Here is a 27,023-nt window from a genome sequence, read left to right on the forward strand (position 1 = left end):
AGGCACGTAAAGCTGTAGTTTGGCTGCCATGTTTGTTTAGGGTTTCCAGCTAAGTTTAGGGTTTCCAGCTGAGTTCAGTTACACGTGGCCAGCCACCATACTGGTCCGGAGATAAAGAGGGTAAAGCTATGAGTTTGCCACCATTCTGTTCAGGTACTGTTCAATTTTATTTAAAGATTCCTTCTGCTAAATTAAAGCCCCTATTTAATATTTTGGAAGGGGATGTTCATATTTCTTCACCCAGAGCCTTAACACCGGCTGCAAGCCACGCTCTGCGAGTGGTAGAAAATGCTTTACAGGATGCCCAATTAAAACGTGTAGATAAAACTAAGGCCTTTGACCTGTGTGTCATTAAAACTAAACATTTGCCAACTGCTGTATTATGGCAAGGTGGGCCCTTAGTGTGGGTTCATCCCAATGCCTCTCCTACAAAAATTATTAAATGGTATCCGGATGCAGTCGCTCAACTCACACTTCGTGGGTTAAAAACAGCCATTACATACTTTGGGAAGGAGCCAAAGTCTTTAATAGTGCCTTATACGGCTCACCAAGTTCAGGTATTAACTACTACCTCTGATATTTGGGCGGTGCTAGTTACCTCCTTTAGTGGTTCAATTGATAATCATTATCCAAAACATCCTATTTTGCAATTTGCTTTAACTCAGGAGGTAGTCTTCCCGCATGTAACGTCCCAAAAGCCACTTTGGGATGGACTGGTAGTCTATACAGATGGGTCAAAAACAGAAATAGGAGCTTATGTGGTTAATAATAAAGTTATTTCTAAGCAATATCATGAGACCTCGCCTCAAATTGTGAAATGTTTAGTAGTGTTAGAAGTTTTAAAAAAATTTCCAGGTCCCTTAAATATTGTTTCTGATTCTAGTTATGTGGTAAATGCAACCAAAATCTTAGAGGCTGCTGGATTAATTAAAGCGTCTAGCAAGCTTGCAAAAATTTTTCAAAAGATTCAGTTTGCCTTAATTACCAGAAGATACCCTGTTTTTATTACACACATCAGGGCTCATTCCGGTCTACCGGGGCCCATGTCCCGTGGAAACGACCTGGCAGATCGAGCCACAAAGATGATTGCATTTGCCCTCCTTTCAAATTTAGAATTGGCTAAGGAGTTTCATAAAAGATTTCATGTTACAGCTGAGACATTGCGTAATCGATTTAACATAACTAAAAAAAAAGCTAGAGATATTGTTACCCAATGTCAAAATTGCTGTCAGTTCTTACCTGTGCCTCATGTTGGGATTAATCCCAGAGGAATCTGTCCACTACAAGTGTGGCAGATGGATGTCACCCACATTTCATTTTTTGGTAAACTTCAATACTTGCATGTTTCTGTTGATACTTGCTCTGGAGTTATGTTTGCTTCTCCCCTGACTGGAAAAAAGGCAGCCCATGTTATTCAACATTGCCTAGAGACATGGAGTGCCTGGGGAAGGCCCAAAATTCTAAAAACTAACAATGGGCCAGCCTATACTTCTCAAAAATTTAAACAGTTTTGTCATCAGATGGAAATAACCCATCTCACAGGTCTCCCCTACAACCCCCAAAGTCAGGGCATCATTAAACGTGCTCACCGCACCCTAAAATCCTATTTAATAAAACAAAGGGGAGGAGTCCAGGAGGCTCTGCCCTCAGTGCCACTCTCAATTTTCACTCTCAATTTTTTAAATTTGGACAGTCAAGGCCATTCGGCTGCTGATCGCCACTGTTCAGGGCCTAACAGGCCCAAGGAGATGATTATATGGAAGGATGTCTTAACTGGACAGTGGAAAGGCCCGGATCCTATTTTAATAAGATCCAGGGGAGCTGTCTGTGTTTTTCCACAGGAAGAAAACAATCCATTCTGGGTACCGGAGCGCCTCACGCGAAAGCTCGTGACAGCTGAAGATGATCTTTCAACAGACACACCTGCTACTGCTGAAAGAATCAAGGACAGCGAGGAGGACCACTAATTCTACTCGAGTGGATTCATTGCCCACAGACTGGCTTTACCCTGGGTTTCTTCTGCCTTTTCTTACTTCAGATTGGGTGGGGGTCGGAATGTTTGGTGGAGCATTATGTTGTGGCTTAGTGTTTTTTACTCTGGTTGTTCTGCAAACTCTATACCCAAAACAAACGTGACTAGGTCGCAATCGCGCAAGCACTAGCACCCTTGGAACAAGGATCGTCTCCCAAAAATTTGGTTATCCATGTTAAAAAATTAAAACAGACTGTGACACTCAGTCGATGCACCTCAGGGGTTTCACCCATTGCACTGAGTCGATGAGTGATCCAGGTTAATGTTGCCTTTGCCTAAACGGTTATGGTACCTAGACAGGAGGGTGACAGCTCTTGCACTCCCTGGAATTTTATTCCATTGCACGGGAATGAGTGTCACCTCCTTTTAAAAATCTTCTCCCCTAGCCCCTGCACCCAGAGGACTTGTTTCCATTGCACCTGGTGGGGTAAGGGAGTAATCTAAAGCTTTTGATCGCTTACTCCCCAAAGAAGGAGTTCGCTTGATCGAGCTTAGGGCCCTCTTGTACCATGCTTATAGGCTTTTAGGCAGTTTTTATTTATTTATAACAAAAAGGGAGATGTGGAGAGCCGAGACTCAGATGCTACTGGGTGGCGCTGACATCTCGCCCTCAAAACTATAAACCTCCAGGGTGCATGCGTAGATGCGTATACACGCTAAAGATTGCGTAAGCACGCTAAGAATTGCGTAGGCACGCCGGTAAGAGTGAGCAGCCAATCAGGGTATTGACACGTCACTCAGGTGCGCCCCGGGCTTATATAAACAGTGCCACTTCGGGGCCCGCTCTCTCCTTCGCTCTCTTCCTTCCCCGTTTCCCCGCCCGGGGCCGCGGCCCACGGGAAGCCGCCCGCGCCCACGAGGTGGCCGGGTGGTCTCTCTCCCCTCTTCATCGCGTGACTAATAAAGTTTACTGCGGAAGGATTCCTGTGGTCGCGTGCGTTTCTGCCTGCGAAACATTCACGCGGCGGCTCCCAACATGCATGCAGAATTCATGATTTCACAACAAAGGAATCTCGAATGGCTGAGAAGCACTGAAAGAAAAGCTTACTGTCCTTGGCCAAAGTGTTTTTAGTTCTATAACTCTGAAATATAATTTGAAAACAGGGATAGTGGTATCACCCTGTCTCAAAACCCAAAATATCATGTGTCAAGTTAAAACAAAATTAGCCAGTAAATACATATCTGTGCTTGAAACTTTTGAGATAGAATCCCACATCTAAATAATATTTTTATAATGCTAAATCCAACTGAAGGTCCTGAGCATTCTTAAAAATCGCTTTAATTCTGAACTTGAATATCATAGCTAACTGATAATTCTGAAATGTATGCAAAGACTAATAAACAAAAAAAGAAACAAGAGAAACCTACTTTAAAAAGGTGATGACCACAAATGAAAAGGAAACATAGTCAGCCATATTTAATAGTATTTTATTATATAACTGCAAAAAGAAGAGATAACCATACAGAAGGAAATACTTAAACAGCACTAAAGTATTGGATTACAGCTTCCTATGAACATGTGCAGCTAAAGGAGATGACAGGCCTGACAGGGTATTTGAAGGTGCCAGGAGGGTAACTGTATATGAGGGAACTTTTGGCTACATCCAGGAAACTTACATATCCACCCTCACAATCAAGGAACACACCAACCCAACCCACTGGTTTCTCTATATAATGATGAAATCCTGGGCAGGTGGTGAGGAGACTGTACTGATTACCCTGCTTCACACACATAAGGAGAAATACACACTCAGATTCAGTCTGTTGGCAGCCATCTTTACATACTCCTACAGACCAATCCAATGGCTCTACTAAATTCACCTCCCAGTAATATTTCCCAGAGGTGAAGCTCTGTGATCCCCAGGCAGCAATATAGTGTCCAGTAGATTCCAAAATTGTCTCCTGATGGTAAGGTCTAAAGCTGATTCTTCTCAAAACATCAAATGGGGTCATCTCATCACAGGGTAAGATTGCATTTTCAAATGAAATGTACACTGTGGAAAGAGGCAACATTTTAATTAAAATGAGCATTTTAATTTCTCAGGTCAGAGAGGTAACTGGAGATTGCATGAATTATAAAAGAGACATCTAAGGATAGATGGTTAAATGTGGTTCAAACACTTCAAAGTCAAGAAATTCCACAAGAAACATAATGGGATCCTGATGAAAAAAAGAGGAGAGAGCTTCATCCTACTTCATTCAGGTGACTTTTAGTTACACCTGGCAAAAGGAAGATGTGTGCATTGCTTCAAGGTCTAGAGTGAAGGCTGTCCTCATGGACCTCCATAAAAATGCTTTTGTAAGAGAGGGGCAATGATAATTCTATCTTGATTTACATGTAAAAACTCATGTTTATACTCAAGGAAAGGCTACATATGCATTAAAAGTGGTTTGCTGGTTGTAACTGTCTGCCTTTATCCCCTGGCTTCTCTGATACTCTTTCCCTGTGAGGGTATAATTCACATTTAGATGTAACAGGGAATTTTAGACACTGTCTCATGTCCTTCAAATTTGTTTTATTTTTATTTGCTCATGATATACACCCTGTGTACATAGTTATTTTATGTTTATTTATTTGATTCTGTTTGATACAGTCTTGGTATATATTTTTGACTGGCCTGGAACTCACTTTATCGACCACACTAGCCTCAAACTCACCAGTAATCCTCATGTCTCAACATTATATTGTTATGATTACAAGTAAATAATGCTATATTTTGTGTATTTTTAAGCTAAGAAGTGCATGTACTTTATAAATTCAACTGCTAAAATGTTTAAGGATAGACAATCAAATATCTTCATCACTGGGTATATTTAACATGAATTAGATTGTGTTCAATTAATTTATCTTTCCTTATGTCTCAAGGGACAAATGATACTATATTTTCATACTGGGTCACATATAACAATATATTCATGTTCATCTACATTTGTTTAAATGACCAGGTAAATAAACATGATTAGAAATGAGAATGACATTGACATATTTTTCAATGGAGATTAAAAGAAAATCATGTGTGTTAAAGTTATCTCATTGTTGAGGGAACCTCTGGTCATTTCAGCACTGCTGACACTCACCTTCAAAGCACTTGGACTTCGAAATCAGTCCAGTGATGGGCAAGGCACTGAGCTCTGGTTTCATCACCTGGGGCATGCACAGCTGCACTGACTCACTCCTGCAAGGTGAAAAAGACCTTGATCTGCCTGGTGCTAAATACACCATCACAGTGATGAGGAGAAATGCTCACTCCGAGTTCAGACAGTGACTCAGGAGTTATCCTTTCCCATACAAGCCTGACAACTTGAGTGCAATCCCTGGATCCCATGGTGGAAAGAAAGAACTGACTCCTGAAGGTTGTCCTCTGACCTCCACATGTGTACAATGGCACACATGCATGCATGCACACACATAAGTAAAACAAATTAAATTAGTACAAGTAAACAGTTGACTGAAAATATTTCATACAAGCATTTTCTGATAAAATTCTGACCCCAAGATCAGGAGACAGGGTAGTTTCCTCCTAAATACTTTTTGGAGCACTTTCTGCTACTAATTTGTTTGTCTATGTGTCCTGTTATTTCTTCTACTATCAGAAAATGCTGCTGATGGACCTCGAGGTTTATGGTTTTAAAAGTAGATATTTTATCACCAAGCCCTCTTACATACACTGCTTGACTATTATGTACTAAGTAAAGGCACTTTCTGGTAAAATAGAACAGATGTCATATATTTGAAACCAATCTCAAACTTCATACACAAGCAATTGAGTATTCCTATCAAAAGTATATTTTTAGTTTGCTAAGGTAACTTGGTCAATTTTATAGCCTAGTTCAAGGATCCTGGCTTGCACTGATGACTATACTCACCTTCTGAACATGTCTTCCAAGTCCTGAAAACACAACAAGAAGAGATTAGATTTCTGAAGAAATGACATACAACATTTGTATATGAAATTCATACAAATGTTAGTTATCATCACACTTATTGACCTTTCAAATTTATTTTGGTGTCTTAAGAGAATACCAACCAAGCAAATGAGCAGAAGAGAATTCTTGATGAAACCAGACGATGAGGGCAATAATTAAGAAGAACATGCATACATAGTGAATGTACATTGCTTTATACCCACAGCTGTCTACATGTGGGACTTTCTTTGAGCCTGATAACAATGCACAGGAATGCTTTTACTAAGACTACTTTAAAACTATGCCCTCAACCTGAATGACACTTCATGCCTATAATTCCAGAATTTTGTGTTTTGAGACCTCAGGATTACTTTGAGTTTCAGGCCATCATTCACTGCCAAAGAAGTCCATACATCGAAGCTTCATCTTCAAAAGAACACACAAAATTACATTTTGTAAAGAGAAGACATTAACTATAAATTTCTTTAAAACTGTACATAATTTTCAAGTAGAGGCAAAAAAGAATGAATGTTCGGGTAACAGGAATAACTGAATTTGAGATTTCAGGGAAGCAAGCTACAAAAGCAAAAAATAACGATTTATTCAATAGGGAATCCACTGACACAGGGTCAAAAGCTTGCTCTTTTAAGGTTATGACAGAACATAGTGTCTCCAGATTATCCCTAATATCCACTGACAATAAGTTCAGGGAATGTAGACAGCTATCTTAGATGTAACAGTCACAGTGGGGGCCTCAGATAACAAAGCCCTTCCATGCACTCCTCCATGCTCACCTGGAGCAGCACCACATATGGCTGCTGGGACATTGTCATCAGCTCCCGATACATTTCTATTAGTTGATTCCTTTTTCGAACCATCAAGGCTTTGCTTTCCCAGAGTTTCTTTAAAAGAGCTTCGCCTTCATTTTCCATACACTCTATATGTTGCTTTTCTTCTTCATAGAGGACTGGATGTCCTTTCCTATACTCCGTCCTGATCATTTCTTTCCGAAGAGTCACATAGTCCTAAAGGAAAAGGGACATGCTAGGTCACATTTACAGAGTATTTTATCCTCTCCACTGACTCCTTCTATGTTTAAAGTCGACGAGTAGGATCCTGTCAGTGTGCTGCACACACTGATTTTCTGTCCCCACTTTTCAGAAATGTGAATTATTTTCTGTTATTCATTTATTTTTTGTTAATAGCACAAACCAACCCAATATTTTCTCCAAGCATTTTCATCAATTTAAGGAGATCTGAGCCTCCTGAAGAAAAGGTATTCATTGTTAATTCACACGTTCACTCAAAGAAGAAACTCTGCAGATGTTATTTAATCATCATGGGGCAGTCATAAGGTCAAACGCACTGTGCTGAACCATCAGCAGATCACTTATTAAATGTTTCTGCCATAGCCTGGCCATGCTCTCTGAGTCCAGCATTGTATATGACAATCAGAATTAGAGCCCTACAGAAAAGTTTCTCCTAGTATCAACACCCATGCTTTATTCTCAACTTGTGAATGAGCAGGTTTGCAAGAGAGTTCGTTGCCTAAAGATGATTTTCAGCATCAGTCAATACCCACCAACCACTGTGTTGTCATTCTGTCCTCTGCTTCTAGATTCTCTTGATTTTCTTGGATCTTCTCCCATAAAGAAGCCATTTGCTTTAGAAGTTTCTCCTGTAAACAAGAATAAACACATTCATATTCCTGATGGACAGACAATAGAAATGAATACTTACTTCAGGGAAAGTTGAAAAATCACCATGTTCTTACTTTCTGACTTTGATAACTATGAGTTCTAGATTTCAGACTATAGAAATACAAAATGCAAAATAACTCTTTACTCACTAACATGATTAGTAAGCCTGACTGACATCTGGGTAATTTGGATCTGACTGGGATTTCCAAATACTTCTCTCCAGCTAATTCCAATGTACTTTTAGTAATTTATCTCCAGTGACATACAACTTTTAAAAATGTGAACTTACTATGTTACTTCTCACTGACATCAGCAAAATATATTTCAAAACTAGAAATTATTTTACAGTAATGGATTTCCCAAGGGATGCTTCCATTTAATAGTCACCCTTTCTCCATTAGCTGTTTTTAAAATGCCATCATTCAGAATGCAATGGTTTCCTTGTAATCTGAACATAGATCTTCCTGTGCTCTGCTAAGCTCCTTCTCTCCACTTTTCCATTTCTCCCAGAAATATCACTTACCATTTGCCCTTCAGCAGCTGATTCAATGGGACAGTGTCTATGACCCTTGTGCTTCTGGGAGTCAGAGCACAATTGACAGAGGAGGACCCTGTTCTCCTCACAGAAGATCATCTTTGCCTCCTTGTGGGTCACACACTTGTGCTCCTCAGAGCTCAGGTATTTCATGAGGATGTCCTGTCTGGCAATGGACACGAGCTTCTTCAGAACAACATTGGTTCTAAAGTCCTTCTGCTGGGATGGATGCCTACACATGGGGCAGTCGACAGGAATTTGCAGGTCTTCCCCGGAAAGGCAGAGGCAGGCCCGACAGAAGCTGTGGCCACAGCTTATGGTGATTGGGTCTGTAAGGAAGCCCAAGCATATAGGGCAGGTAAGCGATTCCTGGAAGGCCTGTGAGATGTCTGACTCCATTTTCCTGAGGAAAGAAGTAGAATTGCTATTATTGGACCCCAGAGCAACACGAGACTGCACAAAATCGGAGTCGAGTTGTGATTCAATTCTGTCTATGGCAAAACAGCCTTCATTTTTTGTATGACCAAGAAGAAAACTAAGCAAAGGGTTGTGGGTCCTGCCCTTTCCTGTTGTAGTTTTCCCTGATGGAAACACAGAATGAACTCATGATCTTTGTGTCTTCCCATCTGCATTTCTTCTAGAGGCTTCAGCTTAAATTGGTACCTTAGTTCAAGGCCAAAGGCATCTTCGATGTGGTAGGAAAAATACACTGTAAGGTGATCAAAGTCCTTCAACTCCATAGGCTGGTCTATGTTAGTAAAACACCTCCTTCTTGTCTATCCAATAAAATACACCCTACTTCACACCTTCTCCAGTAAATGCTTTTGCTTGATATGTGACTTTAAGTTTCAACTACTCCACCTTTTGATACATTGTAAACAGTAATAGTTATTTCTCTTAATTCTGCTACAAAATACTAACAAGAATAATAGTTTATGTTGGCGCATAACTCAAGGGTATTGGCCATCTGCTGTGAAAAATAATGGTGGCAGAAGTTCAAAGCATCTGTTGTCATAGCATCTGATATAAGGAAGCAGGAAGGAAGGAATGTTTGCTGCTCTGCTCCTCTTTCCTTTTCCTTCAGTTTGGGACCCCAACCCATGGAATGGTGCAATGATCTCAGTAGAATTTATGGTGAATCTCCCCACCTGACATAAATCTAACCCAATAATCAGTAATGGACTTGTGCAGTCATTTTCATATCAATCCTAAATAACATCAATTGAATACTAGGAAAATTCTCCATGTGACCTGTTTGATTCCCAAAGACACAACTCCTGCCTTGAATTGATGGGAGGAAATCTTGAGGCATAAATGAGGATCACATGACTATTTGAGACTTACTTATTCAACCAACAAGTGCTCATTTTTCATCTCTATTAAATTTTACACAAAGAAATAATCTTCCTTGGATTAATTCCAATTGTTTATCTTTTTAATGATTTATTTATTTACTTATTTCTTTGTTTGTTTGTTTATACAGTATTCTGCTTGCATGTATGCCTGAATGCTAGAAGAGGGCACCAGACATCTTTATAGATGGTTGTGAGCTACCATGTGTTTGCTGGGAATTGAATTCAGAACCATTGGAAAAACAGCCAGTGGTCTTAACTTCTGAACCGTCTCTCCAAGCCTGATTAACGCCAATTTTGTGAAAATAACTTAAGTTTCTGGGATTTGACAAAGATGGAGTCAAATGCCTTCAGAGGTGGTCCAGAGTAACTCAAAATCCAGGACTAACACTCATTGTCAATGATTAGTTTACCAAAGAGATTGTGGCTTTGCTGTTGCCTTCCTTAATTTCTCTGGTCATGTTTTCCACAAAGGTAATTTAGTCTATATTAGACACCTCACCAGATAATGCTTTGGAAGTACACAGAGAAAATTAAAATCAAACAGAGAAATTGAAGATTGCATCATACTTTAACCTGAATGTACTATTATAAATGGAATGGTGTGATTGGTGCTGTCTTTAATTGAATGTAGCCTTCCAACCCAATACAAAACTGTCAGGAATAATCAATCTCCAACATGGTAGACTATCAAGCCGCTCTTAAGATTCAATGCAATTCACATCCAAATCCCAACACAATTCTTTACAGACCTTGACAAACAATTCACAACTTCATATAGAAAAAAAAGGATATCTAAAATAATCCTGCATAATAAGAGAACTTCTGGATCTATCACCATCCCTCATTTTAAGCTGTGCTACAGATCAACAGTAATAAAAATCATATGGTATTGGCATAAAAACAGACAAGTTGATCAATGGAATCTAATCAAGGACCCAGAAATGAACTGTACACCTACAGACACCCAAGTGTGTACAAAGAAGTCAAACCCATACAATGGGGAAAAGAAAACAATTCAACAAATTGTGCTGGTCTAACTGCATCCCTGCATGCACAAGAATGTGAAAACATTCATATTTATCACCCTGCACAATACTCAAGTCCAGGTAGATCTAAGATCTCAATATAAAACCAGATACACTAAATCTAACAGAAGATAAGTGGGAAATAGCCTTGCACTGATTATAACAGGAGACCACATCCTGAACAGAACAGAATATTACAGGGGCTAAGATCAACAATGCATAAATGGGGCCTCATGAAAATAGTAAGAGCTGGAGAGGACAGGAACTCCACAATGAGAGCAATAGAACAAAAAAATTTGAACACAGGGAACTTCCCATGTTCCCTGTGTTCAAACTATTCATGGAGATAACCTAGAACCCCTGCACAGATGTAGCCCATGGCAGTTCAGTGTCCAAGTGGGTTACATAGTAATGGGAAGACGGACTGCCTCTGACCAAACCTGATTGGCCTGCTCTTTGATCACCTCCACCTGAGGGGGGAACAGCCTTACCAGGCCACAGAACATGACAATGCAGCCACTCCTGATGAGATATGATAGACTAAGATCAGAAGGAAAGAGAGGAGAACCTCCCCTATCAGTGGACTTGGGGAGTGGCATGCATGCAGAAAGGAGAGGGAGGGGCTTATGGGCGATATAGAATGAATAAAGTGTAATTAATAAAAATTTTTTAAAAAGTTAAAAAAATAAATGAACTAAGTTTAAATTTCATTAAAAAAAAGAAAAAAGAAAAGAAAGAAAAGAAAAGAAAGAGAAAATTGGAAAACGTCTCCAAGGCAAAGGACAATAGGACAATAGGACTGTCAATAGGACAAATTAGCAGCTTTCAGAGTGGGAAAAGATCTTTACCAACCTTCCATCTGACAGAGGACTAATATCCAAAATATATGAAGAACAAGAAATTAAACACCAAAAAACCAAAATAACCCAATTAAAAATGGGGTACAGCACTAAAGAGAGATATCTCAACAAAGCAATATTTAATGGTAGAGAAGCAATTAAAGAAATGTTCTATGTTTTTAGCCATCAGGGAATTGCAAATCAAAACAACTCTGAGATTCCATGTAACACCTGTCAGAAAAATCAAGTGACAGCACATGATGGTGAGAATGTGGAGAAAGGGGAGCTCTCTTCCATTGCTGGTGGGAATGCAAATTTTTATGACTATAGAAATCAATCTGGATATTTCTCAGAAAACTGGGAATAGATCTTACTCAACACCCAGCTATTCCACTCCTGGACATATACCCAAAACATGCTCGACCATACCACAAGGAGACTTGCTAAAATATGTTCATAGCATGTTTATTCATAATTGCCAACAAATGGAAACAACATACTGTACCTCTACACTGTTCCTAAATATCTCTAAGTTCTGGTATATTTTCAAACAATTGAGAACATTTAATTGTTATATGTTATTGTATATCCATTATTTATAGGTGATAGTATACATACAAAATCGAATGTTCTTAAAATATTTTAGAACTTAGATGATACAAAAAATTGAAAAGTATCCTGTGACTATCTCTCAGTATAGCAACACATCAGCTCAAATAAAGTGTAGAGAATGATAAATGTGAAATTATCAATAACTTTAACCCACATTATATCAGATAACTAAATGGGGACAGAGTCATTTTTATGTTAAATAGCAAAATATCTCTTCTCAGCAGAAACTTCAGTTCTACAATTAATTGAAAATAAGAAACATCAAAGATTTTTCTCTGGTAAATTATTCACTCACCCAGTGAATTTTTTCTGGCTTCAGCAATATTTAGTAGAGATGCAGTAATCTTCCAAAGAATTTTCTCTGGCCTCAGCAGTGTTTGGTAGAGATGCAGTAATGTTAGCTCAACTCTGGAGTCAGATCCTCAATGTGTGGAGGGGATAGATCTAGCAGGGTCTGGAGCCAGAAGGTTTGGAAACACACTCTGTGGAGTCTGGAAAAGAATGAACCGGGTTAGGCTCTGGAATCTCCTTTTATGGAGGCTGTGATGACCATGCCCACTTCCTCCCCTGGTTAGTTTTACTAATGCTTCCAATAGGTGAGCTCCAGTGGATTAAATCAACCCTCTTTCCAATTTCCACAAGCAAATCTCCATAAGGTTTCCTGAGTCATTGTTTAGCTGGGTGGAAGCTCACACCTTTAATCCCAGAGTCATAGGAACTGTACTACTGAAGCAGACAGATTTTTTTTTTTTCGTTCCAGGCAGCCTAAAATATAGAGTAAGAACTTTGCTTTTTAAAAAAGTAATTTTACAATATTTTGCTGTACCTAAATATTTCAGTGTGCTTACATTTTGCTTTTGATCATGCAACAGATGATGATGTCATTAACTTCTGATTCTAGAAAATACCAAAGACTACTTTCTCCAAACATCTTCATTCTCTACTCACTCAACTTTATTTTCTAAAATGGAAAGAAAGAAAGAAAGGAAGGAAGGAAGAAAGAAAGAAAGAAAGAAAGAAAGAAAGAAAGAAAGAAAGAAAGAAAGGAAGAAAGCCATAAATCTCATTCTATTTACTATTGACTCTTTGGAGTAACATTGGAATTCAAGGTTTTCTAGCTCCCCAGCTGTCTAGAGTTCATGTTGACCAGACAGAGAATTCTGTGTTAGTGCTGTAGATATGCAATAGTTAATAACCTTCCGCATCTCAGTCAGGAAATTTTGCCCATGGATGCTGAGTTTGTATTTTTAGTATATTTAGCTGAAATAAAATTGCATCACTTTCCCCTTCTCTTCCCTTCTTACAGATCCTTTAAATCATCAGCCACAGAAGGTTTGGCTAGGATTTAGGTGGATCTTCACACCTCCAAAGATCTGGGTTGGGTGGGTCTTACTACTTGAAATAATTCAATCAAGAAAAATCCCTCAAAAGAAAAATTCCAGCTGGGCTGGTGTGGTGGAACATACTTATATTCCTAGCACTCAGGGAGGCAGAGGCAGGTGGATCTTTGTGAGTTCAAGGCCAGCCTGGTGTCCAAAGTGAGTCCAAGCCAACAAAGACTAGATAGAAACACCCTGTCTGAAAAAAATAAAAGAAAAGAAAGACAGAGGGAGAAAAAAGGAAAAAGAAAGAGAGAAAAAGATAGAAAGAAAAAAGAAAGAAAGAGAGAGAGAGAAAGAAAGAAAGAAAGAAAGAAAGAAAGAAAGAAAGAAAGAAAGAAAGAAAGAGAAAGGTAGAGTCCAGCCTTCCAGCCTCCTGGGTTTTAGTTAACTCCAGATGTAGTCAAATTGACAAGCAAGAATAACCATCACAAGGGCTGACCACTTTGTGCTAGGTGATCAGTTAGGGAGCTCATCCCTCATAAAGGCTAATTCTTCACCTAGGGGTGGGACTTTTTCAAAAATTTCCACTACCACATCAATATGTCCATTGTTCTAGTCTTGTTTATGCAGCCATTTCTAGAAGTGACACTTTCACAGCAGACTTCCTGGTATTCTGGCTCTTCCTAGCTTTCTCACCCTCTTCCACAATGTTTATGGAGCCAATCATGCAGGGGTTATCATATAGGTTTATCTGTTGGGGCTGGGAGCCCCATGATCTGTTGGTTTTTGTAGTCTGTCCAGCTGTGATATTCCTTGAGTGTCTCTTCAATGTTCCTGTAAATAAGCATTACTAGGCTTTTTGTTTGTTTTTACTAGACTTGCAATCTACTGTTTTATTTACTTTTATAGTTAATCAAATCAATGCTAAATTAATGTTGTTTCAAAAATTATGAGATCAAAAGAGGACTGGCAGAAAAAGAATGTTTAGGACTATTTTATGTTACTTGCCAGTTTTTCACATTGAGATATGCTTAGTATTTAGAGAGCCCAAGGAACCATATGAGTATGTTGAGACAGATGCCAACAAGTGTGTACTAATGATGAGAAAGAGGTTAAAATTACATGTAACTCATCCATTAAATCCTCTACTAAGATTCCAACAAGTGTGTACTAATGAAGAGAAAGATGTTCACTTAGAATGATAGCCAAATCCTGGAAAAAATGTCTCAACCTTAATTGAACAGGTTACTAGAAACCATTTAGCTTCTGTCTTAGAGAATCCTCAGGTGGGTGGGTGGGGGAAGGTTCATTTAAACAAAGGTGTGGCAAAGTTTTAGGGTGGATCCTCAGACTGTAAATTAGGTGGGCTACCTGCTTCCAATCATTCAATATATATATATATATATATATATATGTATATGTATATATCTGAGGCTAAATTTCCCAGGCTCTTGCATTTTAGTTAATTGCAGATGTAATCAAGTTGACAAGCAAGAATAACCATCCCAAGGGCTGAACACTTTGTATTGGGTGATCACTTAGAAAGCTCATCCCTGAGAGAGGCTAATTTCTTGGTCTAGTAGTGAGTCCCTTCCAAAATTCTCCCTTCTACATCAACACATTCATTATTTTGTTCTTGTTTATGCAACCATTTTAAGACAGACTGTTTCACATCACACTTCCTTGTATTTTGCCTCTCAGAGTCTCTTTGCCCCACCATCCACACTATTTGTGGAGCCACTGAGGCTGTAGGTATGGGATATAGATATCTGTTGGGGTCGGGAATCACCATGATCTGTAGACATTTTCCCTTGTAACCAGATGTGATTTGCAGTGATGGTCTCCATTTGTTGTAAAGAGAGTCTTGTCTGATGAGAGGTAGTAGCTCATATAGACCCCATGGGTATATATTCAAATATTTTGTCATTGTTGACTCTCTTTCAGATCCTAGGCCCAGGTTACACTTTAACAATTTGAACAGACACAAGAGACTGGAAATTTGGCCAGTTAGGTGTATGGGAGATTTACAAGAAAAAAATGCGAGAATCATTTTGAGGTACATCAGTATTCTTCTTTTCCAGTAGTTGTTATTTAAGAGTGTCTTGTCCACCTTGATGATCTGTGCATTGCTTGACAAGACAACTGGGACTTCTAGGATGTAATGACCGTTGTCACTCTGTGCTGTTTTTTACTCTGTCTTTACCGTTCTTTTCTCTGGTAGAGAAATAAGCATAATAGCTAGTTCCAAGTCCAGGTGGTCTCACTTACTATGACATGCATGTTGGTGGTGGTCAATGCTGGTGAATAAGCATTTACAGAAGCATTATCCTACCCTGGGTTTCTACTCCCTGCCATGAAAAGTCTTGAGGGGAAGCACCCAACAGTGTTCTGAAAACTCAGGGTAGAAACACCCTAGCTAACTGTAACTGCATATTCTTGGTTCCTGTTAAATTGATTTCTTGTTTTATGCTGCAGTTGCCAACTAGGATACAGTTTGTGTGTGCATGCACACATATGTGTGTTCCTCATCTTTAAAATCTACCTGCACCTCACTTTCTCATAGGCATCAGTTCATAGAATCAGCAGGCCTAGAGAAGTCAGCATGCTGGTTACCATAATTTGGGTATGTCAAAAAAACTATGTGACCCCACAAAGACGCTTTTGAGAAATCATTCTCAAACAAGAAATGATGTTGATCAGAGAGTATGAGCTCCACAACAAACAGGAGGTATACTGGGTCAAGTTTACATTGTGCAAGATTTGCAAGGCTGCCTGGGAATTGTTGACACTGGACAAAAAGGACCCCCAGAGCATCTTTTTGAAGGCAATGTTCTACTGAGGCAACTTGTTCAAATTGGAGTGCTGAATGAGGGAAAGATGAAGCTGGATTACACCCTATGCCTGAAGGCTGAGGATTTCTTGGACAGGCAGCTGCAGAATGAGGTCTTTAAGTTGGACCTGGCCAAATCCATTCACCATGCCTGTGTACTGATCCACAAGCATCATATCAGGATCTGCAATAAGGTGGTGAACATTCTGTGCTTCATTGTCTATCTGGACTCCCAGAAGCACATGGACATCTCCTCCTTTCTCATCCAGGCTGAGTGAAGAGGAAGAATGCCAAGAAAGGCAAGGCTAGTGCTGGAGCTGGTAAAGATGAGGAAGAGGATTAAATAAAAACCTTCCTGGACTTGAGGACTGCATGTAGGTTTCCAGTTGACTAATAAAACAGAATTGATACGTGGAAAAAATCTTCCTCTAATATGCACTTGGGGTTACTCTGTGAGAAGTGTTTTGATCTAGGCAGTCTCTTGCAAGTGTACTAGCTTGTAAAAATTTGATAAAAATTTTCAACTCTGTGTTCAATTTTTGTTATTTTAATGTTCTTACAAATTATTTTAGATTGGAGGGTCTAATGTACAAAAAAAAAAAAGGAGGAAAGTGTGACCATCAGATTGTACTCAAAAACACTTTTCTTAGCAGTGACAATGAGTATGAGTATTGGTATTTGAGGAACACAGGACCACCAGCTAAAGCCAATTAAACGCAACTTTGTCAAACACTGAAAGTTTAAGTTGTCTGGACAAAATTTGCCTCAATCAAATCAAAATGAGTTTTAGTGTAGATATTTAAAGAGATGGCCACCTGTTGGTTGGATAGCGAAGTCTTGTACAATTATAGGAGCTTCCCTTATGACTCAAGGTTTCCTCCCATAACACAAGAGGGTTCCCCTACTGTTCATCATGATGGAATTTAGATAGACATAGAAACCTCTGGATAAGTCTGTGAAGAATTAGTGCCATTCCATTCACTTTAGTTGGAAAGAGCCACCCTAAATGGTAATAAGATTTATTTATCCCTTCTATGGATTGGAGTCCAAACTGAAGTAAAGGGGAAAGAGGAGCTGAGCAGGAAGCTTTCCTAGAGTTCCTGCTTCCTAATGCTTTGGGGATGCCATTAAAACAGCTGCCTTGGGATCCTGCCACCATTTTTTCCCACCTTGATGGACAATATCCTTGAATTGTGAGCCCCAATAAGTTCCTGTTCATGTAAAATTAATCAGGAAAAAGGAAAGTAACTAACATGCTCTTCAAGTGTCAAGAGGTTGTAGAGGAATGTTACTTTAGAACATGGCTGTTCTGGTAAGAGATGAGATCCAAAGATCTTCTAGATCTCTGTGACCCAGCTGGAATACACACACACTTTTAATTCAGGAGACAGAGGCAAGCAGATCAGAGGTCAAGGCCAGTCTGGTACAGAACCAGTTTCAGGAAAAGAAAAGCTTAGATCCAGGTGAGGGGATACATTCCTTTAATCCCAAACAATGAAGATAAAATTAGGTTGCAGAAGCACCAATGCTTGGAATTTATGTCCACTTGAGTGGCAGAAAAGATGACAAATAACTGAAGATTTGACAGAATAGGATACTCCCAGTCTCATGAGAAGAGAGAGGAAAGAGGGGCATCTTAGGTTGCAATACAAAGTGATAAGAGGCAGTTTTACTGGGACAGTAATAGAGACTGTTTGTGGAGAGAGAAGTCAGGTAAAGCCTGCAGCAGCCAGAGAGTGAGATGGAGCCAGGAAATTAGAGCAGATTGCTGGAGTTAGTTGGAGGCTAAGCTAAGCAATTCCGAGGCCTAAAGAAAAGCCAATTTGAATAAGTTAGCTGGGAGAGGAGTTTGAGTTAAAACATCAGAGTTAAACCAGCCAGACCAAAGCTCAGTAAGAACAAGAATGGGTGATCATATTAAGCAGTAAGTCTCAGAGGCTGAAGAAATCCCAGGCCTAGGTTCGAGTGTATGGAGATTAGAAGCTTCCAGCAATAAGCCTAGGCTAGCAGAAGAGGCAGTATGCCTCCCAGACAATTAACTGAACCAGGCAGATAAAACATACTTTTACAAGAAGTGAAACACTGAGATCTGCATTACTAGGATGTTAAAATCAAGTATTAAAGCAATGCACTTACTAGGGAAGGTGTGATGTAAGGTTGCATTTTCTTGGAGAGACAACCAAAGAAGGAGGGGACTTACTGCAGTGAAAAATATAAAAGTTTCAGAGGTTTGAAATGAAGGTGTTTTAACTCAGAAATATGGCATTCTCTTTCTTCCTTTTTTATTATTTGAGATTTTTACTTTACAACCCTTAAGAGTACAGTTTCCCTTCTCACTCGACCCTCAACTTCTGCTCCTGCCCCCATCCAGTCTTCCTTTTCCCCCAGAAAAGAGGAGCTTCCTCCCCTACTGTCCCGGCCTGCAGGTCAGTCTAACAAGACCCTAAGACAGGGGATGAGAATGGGAAGGGACAAGAGATGCGAAGAATGGAGACAAGCCAGAATTCTGATCAAGTCTCGGGTTAATTGTTCTTTAGGTTACAGCTTATAAAGAGTAAGAATGGGCAGTGCAGGGGGAGGAACTAGTTTCAGTGAAAAACACAGAGCAGGATATTCTGCATGAAATTCTAAATGCAGGAGAAAAGTTCTCAGGTAAGCAGGAGGAAAGTTCTCATGTGGATACCTGCCAAATCTAAATGGTTGAGCACACATCTAAAGAACAAACAACACCTGTGTTTTAGGGGTGAAAATTCACCATGTCCTGCTAAGCAGGCTGTGGTTCATGGATTACAAGCAGTTTAGAATCCAGCAGCCATTTTATAGCTCCACACATCCTACTCCATTCCAACACTCCCCAGCACATTAAGTCACATTAGGACTGTGCCTATCCTCATTCCCCAGGCTAGGCAAGGCAGGCATGCCATGAGGAAATGATCCAAAATCAGACAGTGGAGTCAATCGTAGAAACAGCCCCCACTCCACTTGCAGTCACCTTATATGAAGACTAAGTATTCCATTTGCTACATTTGTGGAGAGGAGCTAGGTGCCATAGTTGATACATGCTCCTTTGTTGATGTCGCAGTCTCTGAAAGCCCCATGGGTCTGGGTTACTTGTTTCTGTTGGTCTCTTTGTGAGGTTCCTGCCCCTCCAGGTCCTTCCATCTTTGCTCCAACTCTTCCACAGAAACCTGAGAGCTCTGCCCCATGCTTGGCTGCAAGTCCCAGCTTCTGTCTGGATCCACTGCTGATGGGAGCCTCCCAGAGGACAGTTGACTTAGGCTCCTATGTTTAAGCAGAGCAGAGCATCATTATTAGTGTCAGGGCTGCCTCTCTATCCTTGGGTAGATCTCAGGTTGGGCTAATTACTGGGTGGACTTTCCCTTAACCTCTGTTCCCTCTTTATCCCTGCACTTCCTGTAGACAGGGTAATTTTTGGATCCCAGGTTTTGTTGGTGGGTTGTTGTTCCCCTCTTTCCACTAGTCCTGCCTGACTAGGAGGTGATCACTTCAGTCCTTATGTCCCCCTCCACCTCTGCTGTCTATTCTAGTTCTCCTCTGAGTGACATTCTGGCACCCTCCCTTGTCCCCATTGTTCCTTAGCTTCTTTGGGTTTGTGGATTATAGTATGGTTATCCTCTACTATAGGTCTAATATCCGCTTACAAGTGAGTACATACCATGTGGGTCTTTCTCGGTATGTATTACCTCACTTAGGATGATCTTTTCTAGTTCCATCCATTTGCCTGCAAGTTTCATGATTTCACAACAGAGGAATCTCGAATGGCAGAGAAGCACTGAAAGAAATGCTTACTGTCTTTAGCCCTCACAGAAAGGCAAATCAAAACTACTCTAAGATTCCATCTCCCACCAGTCATAATGGCTAAGATCAAAAACTCCAGTGAGAACTCATGGTGGCGAGCATGTACAAAAGGGGAAAATTACTCCACTGCTGGTGGGAGTGCAAACTTGTGCAGCTTCTCTGGAAATCAACTTGGCACTTTCTCAGAAAATATTGAATAGTTCTATCTCAAGGCCCAGCTGTACCACTCCTGGGCATATAACCCAAGAGATGCTCCAACATACAACAAGGATATTTGCTCAACTATGTTCATAGCAGATTTATTCATAAGAGCCAGCAACTGGACTCAACCAAGGTGTCCCTCAACCAAAGAATGGATACAGAAAGTGTGGTACATTTACACAATGGAATACTACTTAGCTCTTAAAAACAAAGAAATCTGGTATTTTCAAAGTCAGGTCTGAAAATCTGCTCTGAGGTAACTGAAAAATATGATTCTTTCCCTCTTATCCTTGTCCCAAACACCAGGCAATTCAACCTTAACCTTAGTTGAGCAGAGTAGTGGAAGCCATTTAGAATCTACTTTCCAGAATTCTAGGGCAAAAGAGTAAATGATTTGGTTCTTTTAACCAAAATGTTGGGCTGTTAACTAAACCCTGGGCAGAGCACCCTGAGCCTCTTCTTGGTGAGCTGAGGATTAGAGAAGGCAGGTATGGGGTGCAGTCTTCCTGAAGTGGAGGTTGATGAGTTTCCTCTCTTAATACAAATATTTTTAACTGCATCAATTATTTTCTTAATATCCAATTCTTATAGGTTAATTATTTCTACAGTTTGCTATGTCCTAATAAAGGTTTGCTTTGACAAACAGAAGCTTTTTGATTTCATGCAATCTTTTCCTGTTCCAATGAGATCAAGGCTATGGTTCACCTCTTCTATCTATTAAAGGTATCTTTGATTCATTTCTATTGGGTTCTGTACAGGATAATAAATATGGTTATATTTTTGCCTTTTACATACAGCCATCCAATTTAACCAGCAAACTTTATTTAAGATGCTCTCTTCTATTTTGTATGTAATTTTTGGCCTTTTTACACTTAAAAATTATTACATGTTCATAAGTGTTTGAATTCATATGTGAAGATTCACTTTGGCTGTTGATAAGTGTGTCAAATTATATGATAATGCCAAAGTGTTTCTAGTTCTACTACTCTGAAGTACAATTTGAAAACAGGGATAGTGGTATCTCCAGAAGTTCCTTATAATACCTGGGTTATTTAAGCTTTCTTTATTTATTTTTTTTATATTTCCATATATATCTGAAGATCTGTACAATCAATGTCTATACAAACAATGTCCTGGTGTTGGATTTGCACATGTTTATTCCCAACATTTCAAAGGCAGAGACAGATTCCTCTTTGTCTGATGCAAGACTAGACTCCATAGTTAGTTCCAGGACAGCTAACACTACATTAAAAAACACCCTGTCTCAAAACCCAAAATATCGTGTGTCAAGTTAAAACAAAATTAGCCAGCAAATACACATCTGTGCTTGAAACTATTAAAATAGAATCCCACATCTAAATAACATTTTTAAAATGCTAAATCCAACTGAGGGTCCCAAGCATTCTTAATAAGGGCTGTAATTCTGAACTTGAATGTCACTGCTAACTGATAATTCTGAAATGTATGCAAAGACTAATTAACAAACAATGAAACAAGGGAAACCTACTTAGAAAAGGTGATGACCACAAATGAAAAGGAAACATAGTCAGCCATATTTAATAGTATTTTATTGTATAATTACAAAAGAGAGAGAGAGAGAGAACTATAGAGAAGGAAATACTTAAACAACACTAAAGTACTGGATTACAGCTTCCTATGAACATGTGCAGCCAAAGGTGAAGAAAGGCCTGACAGGGTAATTGAAGGTGCCAGGAGGGTAACTGTATATGAGAGAACTCTTGGCAACATCCAGGAAATTGACATATCCACCGTCACAATCAAGGAGCACACCAACCCGGCCCACTGGCTTCTCTATAAAGTGTTGAGATTCTGGGCAGGTGGTAAGGAGACTGTACTGGTTACCCTGCTTTGCACACAAAAGGAGAAATACACCCTCAAGTTCATTCTGTTGAAGGTCATCCTGAAAGACTCCTAGGGCCCATTCAAAAGACTTTGTTAAATTCAGCTCCCAGTAATATTTCCCAGTGGTGAAGCTTTGTGATCCCCTGGCAGCAAAATAGTGTTGAGATGATTTCACAGGTGTCTCCTCTTGTTGAGGCCTACAGTTGAATCTTCTCACAGCATCAAATAGGGTCATCCTGTCAGGGGGTAAGATTGCTTTTCCAAATGAAATGTACACTGTGGAAAGAGGCAACATTTTAATTAAAATGAATATTTTAATTTCTCAGGTCAGAGAGGTGCCTGAATTTTAAAAGAGAATTATAAAAGAGAAGGCTTAGCCTAGAGGGTTAAATGTGGCTCAAACACTTCAAAGTCAAGAAATTCCACAAGCAACAGAATGGGATCCTGATGAAAAAAAGAGGAGGGAGCTTCATCCAACTTCTGTCAGGTTAATTTTAATTACACCTGGCAAAAGGAAGATGCATGCATTGCTTCAAGGTCTGGAGTGAAGGCTGTCATCATGGTCCTCCATAAAACCAATTTGTAAGAGAGGGGCAATGATAATCATATCTTTATTTGCATGGAAGCACTCATGTTTATACTCAAGGACAAGCTAAATATGCATTAAAAGAGGTTTGCTGGTTGTTACTGTCTACCTTTATCCCCTGGCATCTCTGATACTCTTTCCCTGTGAGGGTATAATTCACATTTATATCTAATAGGGAAATTTAGACACTGTCTCATATCCTACAATTTTGTTTTATTTTTATTGCTCATGATATACACCCTGTGTACATAGTTATTTTATGTTTATTTATTTAATTCTGTTTGACACAGTCTTGGTATATATTTTTGACTGACCTGGAACTCACTTTATCGACCACACTAGCCTCAAACTCACCAGTAATCCTCATGTCTCAACATTATATTGTTAAGATTACAAGTATATAACGCTATATTTTGTGCATTTTTAAGCAAAGAAGTGCATGTACTTTATAAATTCAACTGCTAAAATGTTTAAGGAGAGACAATCAAATATCTTCATCATTGGGTTTATTTAACATGAATTAGATTATATTGAATTAATTTATCATTCCTTATGTCACAAGAAAAAACTGATACTATATTTTCATCCTGGATCACATACAACAATATATTCATGTTCATCTATATTTTTAAATGACCATGTGAATAAACATGATTAGAAATGAGATTTACATTGACATATCTTTCAGTGGAGATTAAAAAAAGACAGGTTTGTTAGGGTTATCTCATTGTTGAAGGACACCTCCAGTCATTTCAGCAGTGCTGACACTCACCTTGGAAGTACTTGGACCTCTCAATCAGTCCAGTGATGGGCAGGGCACTGAGCTCTGGTTTCATAGGCTGGGGCATGCAGAGCTGCACTGACTCACTCCTGCAAGGAGAAGAAGACCTTGGTCTGCCTGGTGCTAAAGACACCATCACAGTGATTAGGAGAAATGCTCACTCCAAGTTCAGACAGTGACTCAGGAGTTAAATCCCTTCCTACACAAGCTTGACAACTTGATTTCAATCCCTGGAACCCATGGTGGAAGGAAAGGACTGACTCCTGAAAATTGTCCTCTGACCTCCACACTTGGACAATGGCACACATGCATGTGTGCACACACATAAAGAAAGCAAATCAAATTCGTACAAGTGAACAGTTGACTGAAAATCTTTCACACAAGCATTTTCGGATATCATAGTGACCCTAAGATCAGGAGACAAAGCAGTTTCCTCCTAGATACTTTTTGGAGACCTTCCTGTTACCAATTTGTTTGTCCATGTGTTCTGCTATTTCTACTACCAGAAAATGCTGCTGATGGGCCTCAAGATTTATGATTTCAAAAGTAGATATTTTATCACCAAGCCCTCTTACATACACTGCTTTACTGTTATGTAGTAAGTAAAGATATTTTCTGGTAAAGAATAGGTGTCATATACATGAAACCAATCTCAAACTTCATACACAAGCAATTGTGTATTATTCATATCTAAAGGATATTTTTAGTTTGCTAAGGCAGCTTGGTCAATTTTATAGCCTAGTTCAAGGATCCTGGCTTGCACTGATGATTGTACTCACCTTCTGAACATGTCTTCCAAATCCTGCAAAGACAACAAGAATAGTTAAGATTTCTGAAGAAATGGCTTACAATGTTTTTGTATGAAGTTCATATAAATGTTAGTCATCATCACACTTATTGACCTTTCAAATTTATTTTCATGTCTTAAGATAATACCAAACAAACAAATGAGCAGAAAAGAATTCTCAATGAAATCAGACAGTGAGCGCAATATTGGAGAAGAACATGCATAGGGATTGTACATTGTTTTACAACCCACAGTGCTCTGCAAGTGGGACTTTCCTTGAGCCTGTCCACAAAGCACAGGCATGATTTTACTAAGAATACTTTCAAACTGCAAAGTCACCCCTGAATGATATCTCATGCCTGTAATTCCAAAATTTGGGGTTTTTAGACCTCAGGATTACTATGAGTTTCAGGCCATCATTTACCACCAAAGAAGTCCATGCATCAAAGCTTCATCTTCCAAAGAACACACAAAAATACATTTTGTAAAGAGAAGACATTAGCTATAAATTTCTTTAAAACTGTACATAATTTTCAAGTAGAGGCAAAAAAGAATAAATGTTTGCTAACAGGAATAACTGAATTTGGGATTTTAGAGAAACAAGCTACAAAAGCAAAAGATGAGGAGATATTCAATGGGGAATTCACTGACACAGGGTCAAAAGCTTGCTCTTTTAAGGTATGACAGAACATAGTGTCTCCAGATTATCCCTAATATCCGCTGACAATAAGTGCATGGATTGTGGACAGCTATCTTAGATGTAACAGTCCCAGTATGGGCCTCAGATAACAAAGGCCTTCCATGCACTCCTCCATGCTCACCTGGAGCAGCACCACATATGGCTGCTGGGACATTGTCATCAGCTCCCGATACATTTCTATTAGTTGACTCCTCTTTTGGACCATCAAGGCTTCACTTTTCCTCAGTTTCTCTAACATAGTCTGGCCTTCATTTTCCATATACTCTATATGCTGCTTTTCTTCTTCATAATGGATTGGATGTAGTTTCCTATATTCTTTCCTGATCATTTCTTTCCGAAGAGTCACATAGTCCTGAAGGAAAAGCCCAGAATATTTTATCATCTCAACTGATTCCATCTAAGCTTAAATTTGACTGGTCGATCCTGTCCCCACTTTTACTGTTCCCACTTTTTAGAAATGGAAATTATTTTATTTCATTCAATTTTCTTTGTTAGTGGCACAATCAAACAAACCCATCGTTTTCTCTAAGTATTTTCATCAATTTAATGACATCTTGAGCCAATTGAAAAGATATTTTTGATAATTCATATGTTCACACAAACATAACATTCTGCATGTAGAAATTAAATATCATGATATAGCCATAAAGTCAAACACACTGTGCTGAACTGTCAGGAAGTCACTCATTAGACTCAACATTCTCTACCACAGCCTGTCCACGCTCTCTGAGTGCAGAGTTGTATACCACACTCAGAATTAGAGGCCTGCAGAAAAGGTTTTCCTAGTATCAATGCCCATGCCTTATTCCCAGCTTGTGAAGTTTTCAAGAGAGCTGCCTCAACCTATTTTCAAGCTGATTTTCAGCATCAGTTTCATACCCACCGACCACTGAGTTGTCATTCTGTTCTCTGCCTTTAGATTCTCTTGATTTTCTTGGAGCTTCTCCCATAAAGATGCCATTTGATTTAGAAATCTCTCCTGTAAAACACAATGAGTGTCTACTTTGGGTAGTACTGATGGACCCTTAGGCAATGAACAGATTACTTTAGGGAGAGTAGAAGGATCACAGTGTACTTCATTTTTCTTTTATTGACAATGAATTTTAGATTTTAGGGAATAGAAATAAAAAATACAACATAACCCTTTGTTAAGTGATTTATAAGCCTCACTGGGTAACATCCATCTGGTTGGGATTCCCAGATCCTTCTCTCTAGTTAATTCCAATGTATTTTTTTTCTCTCATTTAGTCACCAGTCATGGACAGTTTAGAAAGATATGATCTTACGTGGTCACTTTCCAGTGACCTGGACATGAAGAAATATAAATTAGATATTATCTTTACACTTAGGGTTTTCTAAACAAATGTTTATATTTATAGTCACTCTCTCTCCATTACATGTTTAAAATTTGCCACCATTTAGAACAGAAAGGCTTCCTCATAATCAGGACAGGCATCTTTCTGTGCTCTGCTAAGCTCCCTCTCTCCAGCTGCCATGTTCTCTCAGAAACATCACTTACCATTTGCCCCTCAGCAGCTGCTTCAATGGGACAGTGTCTGTGACCCTTGTGCTCCTGAGAGTCAGAGCACAGTTGACAGAGAAGGACCCTGTTCTCCTCACAGAAGATCCTCTTTACCTCCTTGTGGGTCACACACTTGTTCTCCTCAGAGTTCAGGTACTTCATGAGAATGTTTTGTCTGGCAATGTGCACCAGCTTCTTCAGAACAACGTTGGTTCTGAAGTCTTTCTGTTGGGATGGATGCCTACATGTGGGACAGTGGACAGGAACTTGCAGGTCTTCCCAGGAAAGGCAGAGGCAGGCCCGACAGAAGCTGTGTCCACAGCTTATGGTGATTGGGTCTGAAAGGCAGCCCAAGCAGATGGAGCAAGTGAGCTCTTCCTGGAAAGCCTGTGAGATGCCTGACTCCATTTTCCTGAGGAAAGAAACAGAATTACTATTATTGGGCACTAGAGAAGCAAGAAACTTCACAAAATCTGACTCAAATTGTGATTCAGTTCTGTCTGTGTCAAAACAGGATTCATTTTTTGTATGACCAAAAGGAAAATGAAGCATAGGTGTATAGTTGTTGATAATTCCTGGCACAATTTTCTCTATGGAAACACAGAGCA

At 39.4% G+C, this 27,023-nt stretch overlaps 2 protein-coding genes and 1 pseudogene across 2 annotated transcripts; 1 reads left to right on the forward strand and 2 right to left on the reverse strand.

The window, feature by feature from the left end:
* Positions 1 to 3,541: 3,541 nt before the first annotated feature.
* On the reverse strand, positions 3,542 to 8,572 carry LOC110544179 (tripartite motif-containing protein 43-like). Its single transcript, XM_060386095.1, has 6 exons — positions 8,162 to 8,572; positions 7,521 to 7,616; positions 6,733 to 6,963; positions 5,900 to 5,922; positions 5,111 to 5,208; positions 3,542 to 4,026 (listed from the first exon to the last, which is right to left on the reverse strand). Exons 1-6 carry the CDS (start codon positions 8,570 to 8,572, stop codon positions 3,542 to 3,544), a joined length of 1,344 nt encoding a protein of 447 aa, XP_060242078.1.
* Positions 8,573 to 15,928: 7,356 nt separating this feature from the next.
* Positions 15,929 to 16,499, forward strand: LOC110544511 (small ribosomal subunit protein uS4-like; annotated as a pseudogene).
* Positions 16,500 to 21,830: 5,331 nt separating this feature from the next.
* On the reverse strand, positions 21,831 to 26,823 carry LOC132654804 (tripartite motif-containing protein 43B-like). Its single transcript, XM_060386096.1, has 5 exons — positions 26,413 to 26,823; positions 25,015 to 25,245; positions 24,186 to 24,208; positions 23,398 to 23,495; positions 21,831 to 22,315 (listed from the first exon to the last, which is right to left on the reverse strand). Exons 1-5 carry the CDS (start codon positions 26,821 to 26,823, stop codon positions 21,831 to 21,833), a joined length of 1,248 nt encoding a protein of 415 aa, XP_060242079.1.
* Positions 26,824 to 27,023: the final 200 nt, after the last annotated feature.

This window comes from Meriones unguiculatus, chromosome 6 (assembly GCF_030254825.1).
Source record: "Meriones unguiculatus strain TT.TT164.6M chromosome 6, Bangor_MerUng_6.1, whole genome shotgun sequence".
Lineage (NCBI taxonomy): Eukaryota > Metazoa > Chordata > Mammalia > Rodentia > Muridae > Meriones > Meriones unguiculatus.

Bases quoted from the DNA above. Each gene is read 5' to 3' on its own strand.
- LOC110544179 (XM_060386095.1), bottom strand. From the start codon at position 8,572: ATGGAGTCAGACATCTCACAGGCCTTCCAGGAATCGCTTACCTGCCCT. The intron at 6,964-7,520 runs GTGGGTATTGAC...CTTTTCCTTTAG, and splicing joins GAATGACAACACAGTGGTTG to GACTATGTGACTCTTCGGAA. The intron at 4,027-5,110 runs GTGAGTGTCAGC...CTCTTTCCACAG, and splicing joins GAAGTCCAAGTGCTTTGAAG to TGTACATTTCATTTGAAAAT.
- LOC132654804 (XM_060386096.1), bottom strand. From the start codon at position 26,823: ATGGAGTCAGGCATCTCACAGGCTTTCCAGGAAGAGCTCACTTGCTCC. The intron at 24,209-25,014 runs GTGAGCATGGAG...TTGTCTTTGCAG, and splicing joins CATATGTGGTGCTGCTCCAG to GATTTGGAAGACATGTTCAG. The intron at 23,496-24,185 runs GTGAGTACAATC...TTCTCCTTGCAG, and splicing joins TTGGAAGACATGTTCAGAAG to GAGTGAGTCAGTGCAGCTCT.